The sequence below is a fragment of the Callorhinus ursinus genome, unplaced genomic scaffold, assembly GCF_003265705.2.
Source record: "Callorhinus ursinus isolate GAN/ISIS: 27379988/994484 unplaced genomic scaffold, GSC_fseal_2.0 scaffold10, whole genome shotgun sequence".
Classification (NCBI taxonomy): Eukaryota; Metazoa; Chordata; class Mammalia; order Carnivora; family Otariidae; genus Callorhinus; species Callorhinus ursinus.
The window spans coordinates 71964016-71985597 of record NW_027397072.1 but is presented as its reverse complement, the minus strand read 5'-3'; the positions used below and the strand labels follow the sequence as shown (position 1 = coordinate 71985597).

Sequence of the window (21582 nt, the reverse complement as noted above, 5' to 3'; positions counted from 1 at the left end):
CAATTCTGGACTTCAAGTTATATTAGAAAGTTGTGGTGATCAAGACAGTATGGTGCTGCCACCAAAATAGACACACAGATTAATGGAACAGAATAGAAATAAACCTACAACTGTATGATCAAAATTGATTTTTTTTTTGGATTTTTTAAAATTTCTTCTTTGACCCATTCATTTTTTGAGTCTGTAGTTTAATTTCCACATCTTGTGTGTTTTCCTCCATTATGATCAGAAAAGATATCTTGTGTGATTTCAGTCTTTTTAAATATTAAGATTTGTGGCCTAACATATGGTCTTTCCTAGAGAATGTTCTGTGTGCACTTGAGAATAATGTGTATCCTGCTGTTGTTGGGTGGCATGCTTTGTATATGTCTGTTAGGTCCAACTAGCCTATAATATTCAAGTTCTTTATTTCCTTATTGATATTTTGTCTGGTTCTATTCATTACTGAAAGTGGGGTATTGAAGTTTCATACTATTATCGTAAAGCTATCTATTTCTCAAATTCTGTCAATGTTACATGTATTTAGGAGCTATTAAATTTGGTGCTGATATGTTTATAATTGTTAAATCTTCTTGGTTGAATTGATTCTTTTTTTGATTGTATGATGTTTTCTTTTGTTTCTTCTAATGTGTTTGACTTCGTCTATTTTGTCCGATAGTAGTGTATCCCAATTCTTTGGTTACTATTTGCATGAAGTATTTTTTTCTATCCTTTTACTTTCAACCTATGTGTATCCTTAGATTTAAAGTGAGTCCCTTGTAGACAACATATAGTTAGATCCTGTTTTTTTATCCATTCTGCCAATTTGCGTCTTTTGATGAGGAGTTTAATCCATTTACATTTAAAGTGATTACTTATAGGGTAGGACTTTTGTCATTTTGTTACTTGTTTTCTCTGTGTCTTTTAGCTTTTTTGTGCCACATTTCCTCCCTTATTGCCAGCCTTTGTGTTTAGTTGATTTTCTTGTAGTGACACATTTCAGTTCCCTTTTCATATCCATTTGTGTATATTCTATAGATACTTTCTTTTTGGTTACCATGGGGATTACTCGTGGCATCTTAAAGTTATTATAGTCTTGAAGTGATACCAACTTAACTGCAGTCTCCTATAAAAATTGTGCTGCTCTTCAGCTCTGCCCTTCCTTACTTTGTTAATATCCCAAATTACATCTTTATAATTGTGTTCCCCTTATTATAGATTTATAATTATACATGTTTTTATGCTTTTGTCTTTTAAATCTTGTACAGGAATAAGGAGGTGCATTACAAACAAAATTATAATATCAGTTTTTATATTTCTTTATGTATTTTTACCAGAAAACTTTATATTTTTGTATGGCTTTGAGTTATGTTCTGGTTTCCTTTCATTTTAATTAAAAGACTCCCTTTAGGGAGTCTTGTAGGACAGGTTTAGTGATAATAAGCTTCTTCAGCCTTTATCTTAGAATCCTTTAATTTTTCACTCATTTTTACAGGACAGTTTTGCCAGATAGAGAATTCCCAGTTGACAGTCTTTTTTTTAATACTTTAAATATATATCATCCCACTGCCTTCTGGCCTTCAAAGTTTCTGCTGAGAAATCTGCTTGTTACCTTATTGAGGATCTCTTGTATGTGATGAGTTTCTTTTCTGTTGCTGCTTTAATTAGTGCTGTTTTTATTTTTTTTAATTTTAAATTTTTTATTATTATTTGTTTTGCACCAACGACCATTTATTGTTTCTGTGAAGTAGGCATTGTGCTAGATAATCACGTAGACACTCACAGAACACTCAAAACTGTACGAACTAGGTCTGATTTTAATGAATTAGCACCCCCCAACCTCACCTCTGCATTTTTACTTTTGGGACAGTCTTGCGCTTATTCTTTTTTTTTTTTTTTTTTTCAGTTAGCCACTGTATAGTACATCACTAGTTTTTGATGTAGTGTTCAATGATTCATCATTACACATAACACCCATTTCACATCATAACACATGCCCTCCTTAATACCCCCTCCCTCCCATCCCCCTCCCCTCTGAGAACCTCTTTCCCGGGGTCCATAGTCTTTCATGGTTCATCTTCCTCTCTGATTTCTCCCCCTTCAGATTTCCCTCCCTTCCCCTATGGTCCTCTGTGCTATTGCTTATATTCCATATATGAGTGAAACCATATAATAATTATCTTTCTCTGCTTGACTTACTTCACTTAGCATAATGCCCTCCAGTTCCATCCATGTTGATGCAGAAGGGTATTCATCCTTTTGAGGGTTGAATAATATTCCATTTTATATATAGACAACATCTTAATCCATTCATCTGTTTAAGGGTATCTTGGCTCCTTCCACAGTTTGGCTATTGTGGACATTCTTAAGCAGCATTCTTGCAATTTATGCCTGGAGTCACAGGGAAGTGAAGGATATTCCCTTGTTGGTTTCACGGTGTTAGTTGTAAGACGCCTCTTTTCATATATAACCCAGAAATCACACCCCTAACTCAAGCTAGTCTGTTTTTACAGACTTTTGGGGGGTAAAAGCCTGCTAATTTCCACACTCACCTGTTCCTGTTTTCCTTATCACACTTCCCTGCATTTCCTAGTTTCCATTAGGACTGAAAGCAGTGCACTACAATTGCATGAGCATAGCTTCTCAGAAAGCTTCCCTCTCCACAGAGGAGGCAGCCCTTCATCTCTTCAAGGAGGTCAACTGCTCATTAGACTTCTTCCCATTTACTGGATGTGCAGACTCTTAAAAACTGGACAACTTTTTTATGATGAGCACTGGGTATTACTTAATAAGTAAGTGATGAATCACTAAATTCTACTCCTGAGACCAGTAGTACACTAGATGCTGAGTAGAATTAAAAAAAAAAAAATTAAAAAACCCACAACACTTAAATCCAACTGGGCAACTTTTGGAAACTTCTCTAAAATTTGAGGTAAATGTTTAAATTAATGCTGTTTTTAAAATTTCAGTTTCCAATCATTGATTGCTACTATACAATTTTTGTAAACTGACTTATATCAGTCTGAATGTTTGTGTTCCTCTACCCCCCCAATTCATATGTTGACATCCTAACCCCCAAAGATGATGGTAGTTAGGAGGTTGGGTCTTTGGCAGTGATTAGGTCAGAGTGGAACCCTTATGAATGGGACTAATTGCCTTATAAAAGAGACCCTACAGAATTCTCTAGCCTCTCTGACATTGAAGACACAGTGAGAAGGCACTGCCTGTGAACCAGAAAGTGGGCTCTCACCAGATACTGAATCTGCTGGTGATTTGATCTTGAACTTCCCAACCTCTAAAACTGTGAGAAATTAATTTCCATTGTTTATAAGCTACCTAGTCTATGTTATTTTGTTATAGCAACTCAAATGGATGAAGACCATTTCCTTATCCTTTTAATATCTTCAGAATCTATGGCAATACCCCTTCTTTAATCCCTGATAGTATTTATTTGTTTTTCTCTTTCTCTTTTTTCTTTGTCAGTCTGGCTAGAGGCTTATCAATTTTATTGATCTTTTTAAAGAATGAACTTTTGGTCTAACTTTCTCAATTTTTTCCTGTTCCCAATTTCATTTATTTCTCTTTTTATTGTTTTCTCTTTTGCCAGGAGCTTAATTCAGTCTTCTCTTTTTAGTTTCTTATGGTAGAATTTTAGGTCATTGATATGAAACTTGATTTCCTTTTGAATATAATCATGTAATGCTGTAAATTTCCCTCTAGGCACTGCTTTAGCTACATTTTACAAGTTTTGAAATGTTATGTTTTGTTTGCATTCAATTAAAATTATGTTCTGCTTTCCCTCATGGCTTACTCTTTGATCCATGGGTGTTTAGAAATGTGTTAATTTTTAAATACTAGAGGATTTTCCAGATCTTTCTGTTACTGATTTCTGGTTTAATTCCTTTGTGATTAGAGAACATACTTTGTGTGTGTTGAATTTGTCAGGATTTGTTTTAGAGCCCAGAATATGGTCCATCTTGGTGAACATTATGTGTGCTCTTTAAAAAAGTGTGCCTTTTGCTAATTTGGGATGGAGTATTCTGTAAATGTCAATTAGGTTAAATTGTTTGATTGTGTTTTTCAGGTCTTTTACATCCTTACTAAATTTCAGTCTACTTTTTCTTTTTTTTTTTTTTAAAGATTTTATTTATTTATTTGAGAGAGAGAATGAGATAGAGCATGAGAGTGGGGAGGGTCAGAGGGAGAAGTAGACTCCCTGCCGAGCAGGGAGCCCGATGCGGGACTCGATCCCGGGACTCCAGGATCACGACCTGAGCCGAAGGCAGTCGCCTAACCAACTGAGCCACCCAGGAGCCCTCAGTCTACGTTTTCTATTGTTCACTGTGAGAGGAATGTTGAATTATCCAACTATAATTATAGATTTGTCTGTTTCTCTTTTCACTTTTTTTCAGTTTTGATTTCTTTCTGTTCTTTTGTGCTTGGCTTATTTCAGCTAGTACAATCCTTTATGTTTTTATTTATCCATTGAGCATGATATCACTTTACTTTCTGCTTCATTGAATTATTGTTTAAAATAAAATGAAAGAGTTAAAACCTAACAAGTACTGTATAAATTTAAGGTGGTATATATAAAAACAGACAGTTAATACCTGAAACTAGTAAACTCATCTGTTGTCTATGTATGAGTGTAAGTGGGTTTACTTTATTTATGGTTTAAAACTTACCCCATTTTGCACAGAAATGCTGGGATTGTTCTAAAATACAAAATTAGGGAACATACATAGGAAAGGAAAAAATATAGAAAAGAAATATATTTTAAGATCACTTGTGAAATGTTTATATTTTGTGTGATAAAATGTTTTATACAGCTTTTTGACTTGAAAAACTATTGCATTTCTTTCTTTTTCTAGGATTCTAATTCTCAGATGGATTTAAGCATTCAGGTAACGGATGATGATATTAATGAAATAATTCAAATAGATGGAACTGGTGATACATCTTCCAATGATGAAATAGGAAGTACAAGAGATGTAGAAGAGAATGAATTTCTAGGGATTATTGATGCAGGAGACCTAAAGGTACTTGAAGAAGAAGCTGACAGTATATCAAATGAAGATTCAACTGCCAACAGTAGTGATAATGAAGATCCTCAAATAGACGTTGTAGAAGAGGTGAGGATCACTTTTGAGCTGAAACTTTTTTTTTAAATTTATAACATGTACTTTAATATCCTTCTAATATACTTGGTTCTTTAACATACTTTAATCAAGAGGAATCGCAATTAAGATTAACCCTGTCTTTAGTCTTTTAAAATGAGACTTATTTGTACCCTTGTATTTAAACTTTTAATCTTAAACTGTAATTCAAGCTAGTATTAAGTATTTGGGAATCGGCTACTATATTTGTTGGTCTTAACTAGAGATAGTGGGAGGTTTAGAGGCCAGGAGTGGAGGTACAGAAGGCAGGCAGGTTAGAAGCATACAGTATCTGTTCTGATTCTAATAAATGCAGTAAATTTTTGTGGAATGTTGTAAGTAGTACTAACTATCACTTATGGTGGCCTTACAGATGTGCCACGTATCATACTAAGTCTTACTTGCTTTATGTTATTTAACATTCCCACCGCCTTATGGATCTTATTACTGTCCTCATTTAACAGATGAGAAAACTGAGATATGAAGAGTTTTAGTAAATTGATGGAGGTCAATGTTGTAGTTACTAAATGTCCAACCTGGGATTCAAACTCAAGTTATTCTCTTGAGTAAAATACTATTCTCTTTCCAAGTTCGTTCATTCGATCCTTCCTTTCTTTTCTTCTTTTTTTTTTTTAAAGATTTTATTTATTTATTCGAGAGAGAGAGAGAGAGCACACACGAGAGAGCACAAACAGGGAGTAGAGGGAGAAGCAGATTCCCTGCGGGCAGGAAGCCCCATGTCGGGGTCGATCCCAGGACCCTGAGATCGTGACCTGAAGGCAGACACTTAACCGATTGAGCCACCCAGGCACCCCACCAAGTTCCTTTATTTCTATATGTATCTCTGTCTTTAAAAAATTCAGAGCATTGTGAAATTCCTTAATGTGACCATATTTCATCTTTAGGACCCTTTAAATTCTGGAGATGATGTTAGTGAGCAGGATGTGCCAGACCTGTTTGACACGGATAATGTAATCGTCTGCCAGTATGACAAGGTACTGTATTCACCTTTTAAACTGTGGGTTTATTAATTGCACTTATGGTAGAAAGGTATGTAAAATGATGGACAATTACGATGGTGAACTACAGTTCATAGTTAATCTTGAAAAAGCTAGTTACATATATTTTGTATCTAACGCTGTGTTGTGTGGTCTCAGTGATACAAAAAAGTGATAGTTCTTATCTAAAGGAGGTGACAGTCCTATTAAAACAAGATGTTTCTGTATGTAATAAAAGAATGGCATACAATAAGATGGCAGGTAAATCAGAAGCTAAAATCTGTGACAGGCAAATCAAATGCTAAAATACATGGCCTATAAATCAAATGCTAAGATGAGTGGCACGTAAATCAAATGCTAAGATATGTGGCACAGACAGTAAGTCCAAAAAGTAGCTAGGAAATACAAGAAATCATTTGTAGTTGGAGTTCTCCACAAATCCTTCATGGGTGATGTGGAGCTTTGAAATAGGTCTTAAACGATTTGTAAGATATAGGTAAGTGTGGAGAGTAGACATTTTGAGTAGAACAGCTTAATACAAGACAGAAATGAATGCATGTAGAATGTACAAGGGGGCAGTGAAGAGAGCTCTGCCTTAGATGAAGTATTCTTCTTTTGGATTTATTAGGAAATGAGGCTGGGTTGGGGACAGAGTTGGCAGCAGACTGGAAAATCCAGAATCCTGGTAGGAGAATTCAAACTTGACTTGAAGGACGTTAGCATTCTGAAAATGTTACTGAGTGAACTATAATTGGGTTTAAAACTGGCTATACTTGCTGATTAGGCAGAGGCAAATGGTAAGAACAGGGATAGTGCAGACACGAAGTAACCAGAGCCCAGACTGAGGATGGCAACGTGGAACATGAAAGAGAGATGGAGGAATCAATGGGACTTGGTGATTATTTGGACATTAGAGAATGATCGACAAAGAGAGTGGAGGGGCACCTGGGTGGCTCAGTCTGTTAGGTGTCCAACTCTTGATCTCAGCTCAGGTCTTGATCTCAGGGTCGTGAGTTCAAGCCCTGCACTGGATTCCATGCTGGGCATGGAGCCACTTAAACAAATAGTTGAAGGTGTGTCAGTTTTCAAACCTAGAGATTAAGTTAGAAGCAATTTAATTTTACAACTAAAAGAGAATACTGCTTTTTCTTCTTTTTAAATACTGTATCTGTGATTATGTGGTAGAGTATTCAGCTTTTGTCTTTAATTCCTGCATATTTACTTCTTTGTTTTTAGCAGCTTTGAGATACAATTCACATATTATACAACTCACGTTTAAAGTATACAATTCAGTGGTTTTGTATATTCATGGATATGTGCAGCCATTAACATAGTTCATTTTAGAGCATTTAATCACCTCAAAAAGAAACACTATTTCCCTTTAGTTCTCACTCCTATATCTCCCCATTTCCTCCCATCCCCACCCGAGGCCTAAGAAACCACTAATCTACTTTCTGTCTCTTTAGATTTCTCTGTTCTGGAGTTTCGTATGAAAGGAATCATATAATAAGTGTTTTTTTGTTGTTGTTGTTCCTGCCTGCTTTTACTTCACACAGTGTTTCAAATGCATCCATGTCATAGCATGTAACAGTTCTTCATTTTTTCAACTGCTGAATACTAGTCTATTGAATAGATGTACCGCATTTTGTTTATCCAATCATCTGTTGATAGACGTTTGGGTTGTTGTCATTTTTTGGCTATTATGAAAGAATGCTGAAGAATGCTGCTTTAAACATTCATGTACAGGTTTTTGTGTGAAGAATGCTGCTTTAAACATTCATGTACAGGTTTTTGTGTGAACATGTATTTTCATTTCTCTTGGTATATACCAAGGAGTGAAATTCCAGGGTTACATGGTAATAGTTTGAGGAAGTACCAGACTGTTTACCAAAGTGGCTCTACCATTTTCCATTCCTCCTGGCAGTGTATGAGGGTTTAGATTGCTTCACGTTCTCACTAACACTTGTTATCTGATTTTTTGATTCTAGCCATTCTAGTTGGTATGAAGTGGTATCCCATTGTGATTTTGATTTGCATTTCCCTGATGACTAATGCAGATTTACATCTTTGCCTTTTTTTCAGTAACAATTTCAATATAGGGGAGAAACAAAGGATGGTGTTTTGAATTGCTATAAAAATAAATCCTTTTTTTCTAAAAATAAGATCATTTTCTCTCCTATAACATTTTATATAGTTAGAAAATGGCAATTTAGATGCTGGTAAACATAAACATAAGAAGGAATAGGTAATAGAAAAGGGACCATTCTTAGTTTGAAACTTACTTTAGCTTCGTATAAACAGTATATTGCCTTCTGTGAAGAAAACACTATAAAGCAGTAAGTTATGTATACATTCCATAGAGTCACAGAGAATTTTCTAGACCATTATGGATATAGTATCCTTTGTTGTAGTGCATTGTGGGAAATAGCTTGTAATTAATTACATAGTGCTTTGTATTTTTCCAAGTGTGTTTTCATACATTGTCTTTTGCTTCTTACAGGGCAGGTAGAAGGAGTGATATTAGGTGTATAGTGTTAACAAATCTAGTTGTCTGAGAGTCCTCTCTGATGAATATTTTATTTTTTTATTTTTAAAGATTTTTATTTATTTATTTGACAGAAAGAGAGATAGCAAGAGCAGGAACACAAGCAGGGGGAGTGGGAGAGGGAGACGCAGGCAGGGAGCCTGATGCAGGGCTCGATTCCCGGACCCTGGGACCGTGACCCAAGCGCAAGGCAGACACTTAATGACTGAGCCACCCAGGCGCCTCTGATGAATATTTTAAAAACAGTACTGAACATTTTAAATCAAGGCATTAGGGAGCCATTGAATCGTTTTTAAAAGGGGCTGATGAAGTTAGAAGATAGGTAGCAAAGAAAATGTATCCATAAAGTCAAAGTGGGATGCAAGGGACCACTGCCAACAGTGGATTTTTATGAGAGAATAACTTCCCAGTTTTGGGCATTGGTTGGCTCATTCCAGGTAGTACTTAATATAACCAGACTCAAGTATATTGAAAGAGTTTTCAGTAATCTTTTAAGAGCTTTACTAGTCAGTGTGTTTTGAAGGCCAGTATCTTCAGTTTGCCTGGGAAAGTGTTACAAATGTAGACTTTTGAGTTTTACCCCAGAGTATGGAATCAGAATGTGTATTTTAACAAGACCGGTGATTTGTATGGTTATTAAACTTTGAGAAGTGTTTTTTTTTTTGATATATTTTATCTGGCTTTGATTACCATATGGAATTTACCTTTAAAATTTGTAAATTAACAATTGGGGAAAAACGATGTGCCATGAAAAAGGGTTAAATGAAGGTCATTGGTCAGCATGCTGAGTGGAGAATTAAAGGATATAATCGTGTTATTTCAGAGGCTTAGAGAATGTCTAAGGTTAATATAAAGGTTAAAGTAATAATGCTATTATAGGGAAGATTAATGGTGAAATGCAAGCTTTTACTATAGATGGGAGTGTTCTATGCCATAAGTGGACACTGTAGGGGAATGTAAAACTACTTGAATATGTTGCATCTTCATGTAACAGGTTAGAAAACTTTGGTAGCGTATTCATAGTTGGCTTTGTCTATTAGATGCTGGTACAATGAGCAATTGCTGGGTGTGTAACAGTATCTTTATACACACACACACACACACACACACACTTTGTTTTCTAAATAGATACTACATACATGCCTGGTAAAAAATCAAAACACTATAAAAGATACACCATGAAAAGTCTTGTTCTTACTCCTACACTGTTTGTGCTTCCTACCAGTAGCTCCCTGTCTCTTCCTTGAGTGTAAAAATGTAACCAGTTATAATAGTTTCTTAATATATTTATAGTGTCTTTTCATTCAAGTACAAGCCTAAAAGATAGCATAGTCAACACTGTATTCTGCACCTTGTCTTTTAAGACAATATATCTTGGAGATCTTTGTCTTAATATTTTTATAGTTGTGTAATTTTACATTGCAGAGTTATTAAAATTTATTTCACTGATCCCCAACTGATGAATATTTGAGTTATATTTCAGTCATTTGCTATTGAATGACCACATCCACAAGACATTTCATATGTGTGTAGTTATATCTATTTAAAATAATCCCCAGCAGAACTCCTGGCTGGCTCAGTCAGTAGAGCCTGCCACCGTTGATTTTGGAGTTATTGTAAATTCAAGCCCCACATTGGGTGTGGAGATTACTTAAAAATAAAATCTTTAGGAAAGTGGGATTACTGGCTATTGCTCTCCTAGACTATATTCCAGTATATATTCCTATTACAGTATTTGAGAGTGCTGCTTTTCTTACAGCCTTGCCAAGGGAGTGTAATAAAATATTTGAGTCTCTGCTATTATAAAAAGTGAAAAATGATGTCTTGGTGAAATTTTTAACTTTTCATGTGTTTAAGGACTATTTCTATTTTTATGTGAACTGGTTGTTCATAATTTTTGTCTTATTTTCTTAAAGATTGGGTTATTGGTGTATTTACTAGTTTCTAAGAGCTCTATATTGTTTGGGGGGAGATTAGCCCTTATATGCAAAAATAGTTTTCCTCAGTTGTTTGCTTTCAGTGCTTTTTCTTTCTTTCATGCAAATGTTATATTTGTCAACCTTAATTTTTATGGCTTCTGATTTTGAGTCATGAATAGAAAGCTCTTAAGATTTTAAAGGGATTTACTCATGTTTTCTTGTAGTATTTCTTTGGTTTCTTTCATTTTTCTTTTCCAGGCGGCTACCCAATTTTCCTAACATCACTTATTGAAAAGTCTATTTTGTTCACACTGATAAGAGAATGATTCCTTTATCACCTACTACATTTACCTCTATATTTGGATCTACTTGATTTTTTTTGTCCCATTGGTTTGTCCATTGGCCTATACTACATTGATAAAATTATTAAGGTTTTTAATATCTGGTAAAGTTAGTACTTCTTCATGAAGCCAAGTCAGGAAAATATTTCAAAGAGGAGAGAGTGTTGAAGGGTGCCAGTAGATCAAGTATTTTAAAAATTTATTGCTAGCTATTTTATCTCTTTTGTTGCTGTGGTAAAAGGGCTTTTTCACTGTATCTTCTAATCAGTGCTTATATAAATGAAGGGTATGAATTTGTGCATATTAATTTTGTATCAATACTGAATTATTATTTAGTAATACTTTAAAAGATTTATTTGAGAAAGAGTGTGTGCGCATGCACTAGTGAGTGTGGAAAGGAGGCAGAGGGAATCTCAAGCAGACTGCATGCTGCGTGTGGAGCCTCAATGGGACTTGATCCCACAACCTGTGAGATCACAACCTGAGCCAAAACCAAGAGTTGGATGCTAAACTGACTGAGCCACCCAGGTGCCCCATTATTTAGTAATTTTTTACTTGATTATCTTAGAATTTTAAGACATGCAGTCATTGCATCTGCAATTCTTTATCCTTTCCAACTTCTGTACCTCTACTTCTCTCTTCTTTTTTTTATTTTTATTTTTAAAAAAGATTTTATTTATTTATTTGACAGAGAGATAGCGAGAGAGGGAACACAGGCAGGGAGAGTGGGAGAGGGAGAAGCAGGCTTCCTGCCAAGCAGAGAGCCTGATGCGGGGCTCCATCCCGGGACCCTGCTGAGCAGAAGGCAGACACTTAATGACTGAGTCACCCAGGAGCCCCTCTACTTCTTTCTTCTTGTTTACTTGCATCGTCCAGTGCAAGTTGTACTTTCTTTTACCTAATTGTATTGGCTAGGATCTCTAGCATAAAAACTTGGATAATCCTTGTCTATGTCTTGATTTTAGTGGGAATACTTTTAGGGTTCCCCACTAACCACTAAGACAGCTTTTAGGCTAGGTACGTGTGTGTGTGTGTGTGTGTGTGTGTGTGTGTGTGTGTGTGTGTGTGTTTATGATGCAGTCTTTGATTCTTATAGAGTTAAAAAAAATGTAAAATTCTTTAATTTATTTAATGCTTTCTCAACATCATTGGAGATTATTATATGATTTATCTCCATAAGTCTAGTAATACTCTTTTTATATTAATAAATTCCTAATATTGAACCACTGTTGAATTTTTAGAATAAATGTACTATTTATGCACTATTTCTAGAATAAAATTACTAGGATGAGTTGCTGTTGCTACTGTTGTTCTCCTCTAGTTGTCAGATTTTATCACCTATGCTGAGTTCAGGATTCTGAATACTCTCATGGACTTTTTTTTTTAATTTAGTTAATTTTTGTTTTCCTCAGGGACTTTTTAAGATATGTCCAAGTATAAATTTGAGAGTCAAACTCAGAAGAAATTTTCTGTTATTAGGACTTCTTTCCCCCCTTACAAATAGGGGTTTATCATTTGTATTTTCTTATGCTTCACAAAATGAATCTGAATATTGGTCACAGGTTTTTCTTCTTTGATTTGACTGTTTGCAGTAAACATCTGGGTTTAATTTTTATCCTTGATTTCAGATCATACATATCTAAGGATTTTAAATAGTCACTTGTGGTTTACCCAGAGGTAACAATGATTTTATGATTTCTTACCTCTTGAAGTAGTAGGATTTTCTAGTTTTTATTTTCTCTGTATTTAGACTGATTTATTAAATCCAAGGAACTGCCAGTAGAATCTAAGGGATAATAAGCTGTATCTTCTGACCTTGCTCAGTAGTTTACTGTAACTTTCTCCTTCAAAATGAAATTCCACTTTTTTTCATTCCTGATAATATTAACTACATCTTCTCTGTTTATTCCTTTGTAGACATACTGAACTCTTTGTTTTTCTTGAACAATCCAGATATCCCCCTCCTCAGGACTTTGGTGCTTCTGTTCCCTTTGCCTGGAATGCTCTCTCTGGTTAATATCTTCCTGGCTTTATCCCTTACCTTCTTTAAGTCTTTGCTCAAATGTTACCTCGTAAGTCAGGCCCACCCTGACTTCCTTATTTAAAATTATAACCCACCTCTGTATTTGTGATCTTCCTTTTCCTGCTCTAGTTTTCATAGCATTTAGCACCTTTTAATATTCTTTATAATTTAGGTATTTATCAGGTTTCTGTTCCCCCCATCCTTTCTAAAATGTAAACCATTCAAAGTCAGGAATTTTTCCAGTTTTTAAAAAGTAATACATACATATATATATACATATGTGTGTGTGTGTGTGTGTGTGTGTGTATACATACACATTTTAAACTGATATATCTACAGTGCCTAAAACAATACCTGACACATAGGAACTCAAATATTTGCTGGATGAATGAACAAACTATCTTGAGGAGGTCTTATTTTTAAAGAACTCCCATTTAGGGTCAGAATAATCCCATATGATGTGCAAAGAATCGTAAATGATCCTTTAACTTATGAAATTAATTAATTTAGACTATTTTTCTCCCCCTAGATTCATCGAAGCAAGAACAAATGGAAATTCTATTTGAAAGATGGTGTTATGTGTTTTGGAGGGAGAGACTATGTATTTGCAAAAGCCATTGGTGATGCAGAGTGGTAAAACTTAAGAGTTTGATACACCATAAACATCAGTGGGACTAGACTATATTACATACTGTGAAACTTATTTTAAATATAGTCCAGTACAGAGCTGCTCAAATTTTTAGTTCACTGTATGGAACTTAATAAAACTATAATTCAGATGCAGATACAAATATCCAATTTTATATTTCTTTCATTTGTTGTTTTAATGGGGTTTCTTTTTTTTTCCATAAATATTTATTAGTCAAGTTTCTCACAGGAGCTAGACAATAGTCCATTCAAGGCTGGAGTATCTATGCTGCTGAAGAAAAATCCCCATGCTCTGGCTATCAGAAGCACAGGTGACAAGACTGACATTGTCTCAGAGGTTAAGAAATTAAATGTAATTTATTCTGGGGGGACAAAAGATTTTCCTTAAGAAACAACTTTTAGGCTGACTAGTTGTGTAAAATGTAGTATTGCAGAATTTTCATCTAGACAAATGTAAATGGTTTATTACCAGTTCCTAACTTCACCATAGAAAAACCTTAAAATCATTTTTATGGAATGTCTGATTCTCAGTGGCATTTTCAGATGGTGAGTAGTTGAGTTTGAAGAGATAAAGCTGGGGCCAGAATATGGAAAGCTGTGAATGCCAACCTAAGGGATTTGAACTTTATCGAGTATTCAGTGGGAGCCACTGGAAATATTTCAGCAGAATAATGGAAGAGGGACCTAGTTCTCATTCTTGTGTGGGGTTTCTTTTTTTAAAAGCCCTCATTATTGATAGCATTACGAAGCATAAATGAATCAGATGTGATGGAACATGAATAAATGTTATGTTTCTTTAATCTCGAGGTAAAATTTAAATCAGACTCCAATTCCCCTTCATGGTAAGGTCGGTATCAGTTATTAGATTGGGGCTGGTGTCCTCCCATCTCTCCCCAAACCGTGTTACAACAGATCCTGGAGAGTTTTGTAATTAGAGGGATATTCAAGAAGGCTTCTCTAGGTCTTCAGTCTACACTGATCACTAGTGATGGGCTGACCTTGCAAGCCCAAGTGGTCCCTTGGAAGCAGATATCTGTTGAAACCATACTGTACTTGAACATGGAAATCTCTGTTGAGCCCAGGATCCCTGGAGCTAAGGATTAGCCTCTCTAGGTTTAGCATGTGACTGGACCATTCTTCTTCATATTCTGCTATCTCCCTGAGAATTGTGAGGAAGTGGTTAGGTTCCCATTCTATTTCTTGAAACTTTAGACTTCTGTCTTTTTAGTCCTGGTGGGTTTTTCCTTCATCTGTCATTTTTTTCTATTTTTCTTAACAGTGGAAGATTCCTTTGCAGTCTCTTTCCCCTGAAAGACACCATCTCTTTTCCTTTGCCCTCACTGAATTGAGGTTTTCTAAAGCAAAAGTTAAGAAGAGATGTCCTTTTCAGGAATCTTCTGTTTTGGCTAGGCAATCTCATTTGACACAGGAAGAGCTAGATAACTGTCTTAAAATCAGGAAGAGAAAACAAAGTGCAAAACACAAATAACTCTCATTTTCCTGCAGCAATAAAAACAAATTAATATGCTGTTCTGTAATACTTTTTTCCTTAGTAGATTCAAATTCATCAAGGGAACATTTTCCCTATCATTCTGCTTTTCTTAACAGGTAGAGTAAACATGGTCTCTAAGATCCTACTTTCAGCCCTGAATGGTGTTCTCTAGGATGGTAACTCTCATAGACAAAACAGTGCTGAGATGAGTGGGTTATGGTCTCGGAAAGCTCCCCAAGGATTAGATACCTCGGTTTGGCTGGTCACAAGGTGAAATCCTCATTTCTTTTTTTTATTTAATAGTTTGTTTTTATACAACTTTTTTTTTTTTTTTAAGTAGGCTCCATGCCCAATGTGGGGCTTGAACTGATGATCCTGAAATCAAGAGTTGCATGCTCTACCGACTGAGCCAGCCAGGTGCCCTTAATTCCTCATTTCTTTTTCAGAGACAATCCCATTTGGAGAATTTAATTTATTCCAGTACTTGTCCTGTCCTCCCGAAAGGACTCAGCTACTAGTAGATCTTTTCAAAATCTGGATTAATCTCTTCTGGACAACATTTGTGGGGTACTGTCTTTGGCCTAAAGTTGGCAGCTGCAAGAGGATTCAGTTAATACTAGTGAATGTGCTGCTCTCCTAAACCAGATTCTCCAGCTATGCCCTCTTCATCCTCAGAGTATTATCGTTTTCCCTATGACCCCCACTGTCCCGGATCCTTGTCTGGTTTTTGAGAACTTCCAGGAGCTATGGGTCCCCTTAATGAATGTTGCCCTTCGTGAAATGTCCATCTTTTCTACACAGAAGGCAAAAGACGACACTTACTTCTTGTGTTTCTTCTTAAAATGTACCTCATCCAGGACTGAAGAGTATATACTTCTAGTGTTGTTCTTGCCTTCTTCCTCCCAGTGTTGCCCAATCATTCTGTATTTGTCCTAAGCAAACTGCAAATTAAGGGCTGAATTTATTGAGAAGATGCATTCACTTGGGTGTTGGGGTTTAATGTATTGATTCAGATGTTTGGCAGAGGCAATAACAGTTGTTTCTAAAATTCCTTACCTCTTATGCACTGTGGCTTTTAAAATCTCACTTTGTTTCAGTGATTTTTTTAAAATGGCATATCACAAATACTATTATATTGGTCCTCTTTATTTATGTGGTCCTCTTTTTTTTTTTTTATCACTAGAGAAAAAAGTCACACTTGTTCCATTTGTGTGTCTGCGTGCCTTCATGCCCCTGATCTTTTAGAATTGCAGAAACTCAATTTAGAAAACTAAGCTTACCACAAAATAGAATAAAGCCAACAATATTCTTGGCATGCTCATATAAATGATAGTTTTGGCAGTGGCTGCAGAGAGAATTAAGAGATTCTCCAAATTATTTTGGATCTGGTGTCCTTTTATTAGTTTCAAATAACACCAGAAAAAAATTCCTACTTCCTGAAAAGTTGTCAAAACCAGAGGTTTTGAAAATTTTTTGGCTACTATTTACACTAAGAAATTAACAACCAGTATATGTTTGCATGTACATAGATACAGATAATACAAGTTAAATAAAAGTTTTGGAAAATCATGCTTACCTCTAGCACACGATGGCCTATATTTTCTATTTGATTTTGTTCTGTTGCATTAAAAATTGATGGTCTTGAGCTATAAATTGATATCACTACCTACTGATGGGTCATGACTCATAGTTAAAGTATTTTCAACTCGTGCTAAAGAGAGCAAGACAAATCTTACTAGTGCATTTTAAAAGAAAGAATTATTCTATAAACCTTATAAGGTGGTGTTTGAGCCTTGGCTTTGATATGGGATTACTTTTAATTTCAGAAACCCTTCATCATGTCCAAGTTGAGCATTTCTTGTATATTATAACAAAATTCCATAAGGTAGGTTGTAAATACAGTACCTTGGCAAATGTCATCCTGCACCCTTTTATAGGTAGAGAAATTGTCTCTATTATAGAGGTTACAATTTGCTATGTTAAATGAAATTTGTGAAAGTATCATGTATCCTAATTCCTATTTCAAACTTTTTCTCATGCTTGCATCCTACAGTGCTTTCTTACATACTTCCCACCTCTCCCTACAGTCTAAGGAGGTCTTGCTGAATTTGCAGTTAGTCTCTTAGGGGCTGACTGATTGACCTTGCCTAGAATACTTCTTTACCTATTTTATTCAGTGTGCTATAATATGTGTTACTAATCATCCGTACAGCTCAGACTCCACAGGGCAATGAGGTTCCAAGTCTGGCTGAGGCACTCAGTTTCAATAATTTTAGTTGTGTAGGAAAATGAATATCTTTAGAATGAATAGCAACAGTTAATTGGGGTGGTAAGCAGGGGAATTTAGTGGGAATTTTCTTTTGACTCCTGTTATTAGGTTAATATTATGCTGTTTTCATGTAAATATACTGTAATATGCCACATGGGAACTTTGTGATTTATAACTAGAAAACTAAATTATAAATAGGAAGGCTATGGTAATAACTCTTAGGAAGAAATTCAATATTAATAAAAAATATTGCACATTTCAAAGAAGAGATTATTCCAATTAGGAACACATTTATTGAAATCTTTGTGACATAAAGATTCTTAATTTACATGTGGACTTAATACATTTTTGAGGAAACTAAAACCAGGCCCTTGACAGCAAATGTTAGGAATGGAGGACATAGTAACTTTTAAAAATATTTTGTAAGTTTAGCTGAGTGATTCTTTTCTTTTCTTTTTTTTTTTTTAAGGTTTTATTTATTTATTTGACAGAGACACAGCGAGAGAGGGAACACAAGTAGGGGGAGAGGGAGAGGGAGAAGCAGGCTTCCTGCAGAGCAGGGAGCCCAATGTGGGGCTCAATCCCAGGACCCTGGGATCATGACCTGAGCCGAAGGCAGACACTTAACCACTGAGCCACCTAGGTGCCCCTAGATGAGTGATTCTTGACTGATTAATCTTTCTTCGTCATTTTGCAAACTGCCAGTGATAATATCGAACATGGTAAAGAAAAACAAAAACAAAAACCCACAAGACAGAAATGAAATTTCCTGAGCATTTGATGTTTTTATCATTTATGTATGAAGGATTACACAGGTTAAGAATATACGAGACCATCTCATGAGGGAAATACTTCTTCATAAGGATTTGTCTTATATTTTAGTTATAAAAGTGAATCAGCTGAAAAAATTATTAATCATGTACCATGTATAAGACTTGAGGATAGATATAGTGGGAGAAATCAAGTAAAAGAAATGAGTTTATCACTAAAGAAATTTATAAGATAGGTGAAATAAGAGGTATATGTGTTATATAATAATACCCAGTGTTTAGCATAAAAGACAGATGAGTAATAGGGATGACAAGGCAAAAGAAGTCCAGAGAGATTGTTGTGGGTCACATATTTATTATTTATGCCTTTGTATTTCGGGTAAAGGAGGTGTCTTAAATTCAGTGGATTAGGGAGGGGGTGGATTAGGAGAGCTTGGTAACAAAGCTAAACCTGTGGCTGGGGTGCAGGAGGAGGCCAGGTAAGGAAGAAGGTATTCTGGACGGTAACAGTGGCACGGGCACCAGAATAGAGATGCATGGGGCATGGCTAGGGAAAAGCAAGTGGAAGAGTTTGTTTCATGCAGAAGAACAGCAGGAGACCAAGTGAGCAGATTTGAGAATGGATTCTGGAGCTCTTTGAATGTTAGTCTAGGAGCTAAAACTTAAATTTATAGGTACTGATGTGCTGCTCAGGATTTTGGCATGTATGTAATAGGATGAAATAGGATTTTAGGAAGATTAATCAGTGGTGAGTATGAGAGTGTGGACATGGCAAAGATTGGATATGAATAAAAATGAGGGAAATAGGATAGGACTTCTGAGGTAAGGGGGAATGGCCTGAAATGATGGTGTGGCAGCAGGAATGCAAAATAAAGACTTGATATAGAAGACATTCAAAGACACTCAACAACTGGTAGGTCTTCATGAATGAAAGGATATGAGGATAAGGGAGATAGTAAACTATAACTCTATGTTGAAACTTAGAAAAATCAGTATTTGTGGATAAGGCCACAAAAGTTATTTTCAGAGGATATATACAAGTACTTTGGCTCAAACAATATTTAAGAAGACATAATTTTTTTAAGAATTTTTTATTTATTCATTCGAGACACAGATAGAGAGAACATGAGCAGGGGGAGAAGCAGAAGGAAGGGGAGAAGCAGGCTCCCCACTGAGCAGAGAGCCTGATGCAGGGCGCGATCCTAGGACCCTGGGATCATGAACTGAGCCGAAGGCAGACGCTTAACCATCTGAGCCACCCAGGTGCCCCAAGAAGACATACTTTAAATAGAATTTCTCTGCAATGATATATTTTACTTTTTTTGACTTTCTGCTTTTTTGCTTATTTAGTTGTTTTGGTTCTGGGATTTATGAATTAATCAAAAAGTTTATTATGTATGTATATAACAACATGACTAATTAGTATTCTCTCAGATCACTGAGACAGCTTCTAAAACACTAGCTTACCAGAGAGGATTGCATCTGAGTAAAGAGAAGTAACTAGTTCTAAGTAGAAAAGTCAGAAATGTGAAAAACATACAGAGAAAAGAGATACTTTGTAAAGCTTATGATCTTTTATAGGCTATTTTGAATCACTTTGCACAGTGTCATAGAGGTAGAAGGCAGATTAAATACATAGTCTAGTTGTGACTATACATTTATTTAATAAAATGTTGAAGGAGAGCTAAAAACTGGAAATAGCCCAGATACCCATCAGTAGGAGAATGGAAAACAGTGTTAGAGCCCTACAACTCAGCAATGAAATGGAATTAACTACCACAATGATTCAAGCAATAGCCTGGATGAATAGCAAAAACATTGTGTTGAATTAGAGAAGCCTTGCACAAGAGTATATACTGTATGATTCTATTTATATGAAGTTTTAGAACAGGCAAAACTCATCTATGGGGGAAAAATCAGAACCATTGTTACCTTTGGGGGGTGGGAGTGAGCGGTTAATTAGGAAGGGGCATGAGGGAATTTTCTGAGGGTGATAGAGTTCTTTGTCTTCATAGAGGTTTGGGGTCACATGGATATATGAATTTCTCAAAACTCATTAAACGGTATGTTTAGTATTTGTCCATTTTACTTGTCCATGTAAGTCTTACCTAAAATGTAAAATATTGAGCCTTGGTTAGTGATAAGCATGCTTGAAATGTTTAGAGCTGATGAGTACTGATGTCTGCAACTTGCTTTTTTTTTTCATTTCTAATTTTTTTTGCTTTCAAAATTTTTAATTTTAATAGACTTTATCAGGGTAGTTTTATTTATTTTTTTGATTTTTATTATGTTAATCACCATACATTACATCATTAGTTTTTGATGTAGTGTTCCATGATTCATTGTTTGCATATAACACCCAGTGCTCCATGCAGTACGTGCCCTCTTTAATACCCATCACCAGGCTAACCCATTCCCCTACCCCCCTCCCCTCTGGAACCTTCAGTTTGTTTCTCAGAGTTGTCGGGGTAGTTTTAGGTTCACAGCAAGAGTGGAAGGTACAGAGATTTCCCATTTACTTAGTCACCCTGCCACACAACACACAGCCTCCCCCATTATCAATATTCCCTACTAGGGTGGTACATACACTACGACTGATGAATGTACATTGACTCCTCAGAGTCTGTAGTTTATGTAAGAGCTCACTCTTGGTGTACATTCTATAGATTTGGATAAATATATAATGATATGTATTCACCATTATAGTATCATACAGAGTATTTTAAAATTAAAAAAAATTTTAAAGATGTTATTTATTTATTTGACAGAGAGACACAGCGAGAGAGGGAACACAAGCAGGGGGAGTGGGAGAGGGAGAAGCAGGCCTCCCGCAGAGCAGGGAACCCAATGTGGGGCTCAATCCCAGGACCCTGGGATCATGACCTGAGCCAAAAGCAGACCCTTGACCGACTGAGCCACCCGGGCACCCCTTAAATTTTAAAATTTTTAATTGAAGTATAGTTGACCCTATAATATTGTACTAGTTTCAAGTGTAAAACAGTGATTTGACAACTATATATATTGCAAAATGCTTACCACCATGAGTGTAGTTACCATCTGTCACCATACAAATTTACTAAAATATTATTGACTATATTCTCTATGTTGTACTTTTCATCCCTGTGACATATTTATTTTATAACTGGAAATTTGTACCTTTTAATCCTCTTTCCCTATTTTGTCTGTCCTCCTACGCTTCTCTCCCCTGGCAACAACCAATTTGTTCTTTGTATTTATGAAGAAGTTTTTGTTTGTTTTGGTTTTTAGGTTCTACATGTAAGTGAAATCATACAGTATTTCTTTCTCTGACTGACTTATTTCACTTACACCCTCTAGGTCTATCCATTCAAGAATGGCAAGATTTCACTCTTTTTTTATGGATGAATAGTATTTCAGTGTGTGTGTGTGTGTGTGTGTGTGTGTGTGTGTGTGTGTGTGTGTG

General features: G+C 35.7%; 1 protein-coding gene across 2 annotated transcripts in view; it reads left to right on the top strand.

The window, feature by feature from the left end:
- The window catches only part of GTF2A1L (general transcription factor IIA subunit 1 like), a 76897-nt gene that overhangs the window by 29454 nt on the left and 25861 nt on the right, over window positions 1-21582 (top strand). The window contains exons 7-9 of one of the 2 annotated variants that reach the window (XM_025868857.2): window positions 4851-5111; window positions 6041-6130; window positions 13491-13752. In XM_025868857.2, coding sequence (XP_025724642.1) covers window positions 4851-5111; window positions 6041-6130; window positions 13491-13598 — 459 coding nt within the window. In that variant the 3' untranslated portion in view covers window positions 13599-13752. Of the gene's footprint in view, window positions 1-4850; window positions 5112-6040; window positions 6131-13490; window positions 13753-21582 lie in introns of those variants that run through there. The other variant, XM_073897747.1, reaches the window with a different exon arrangement.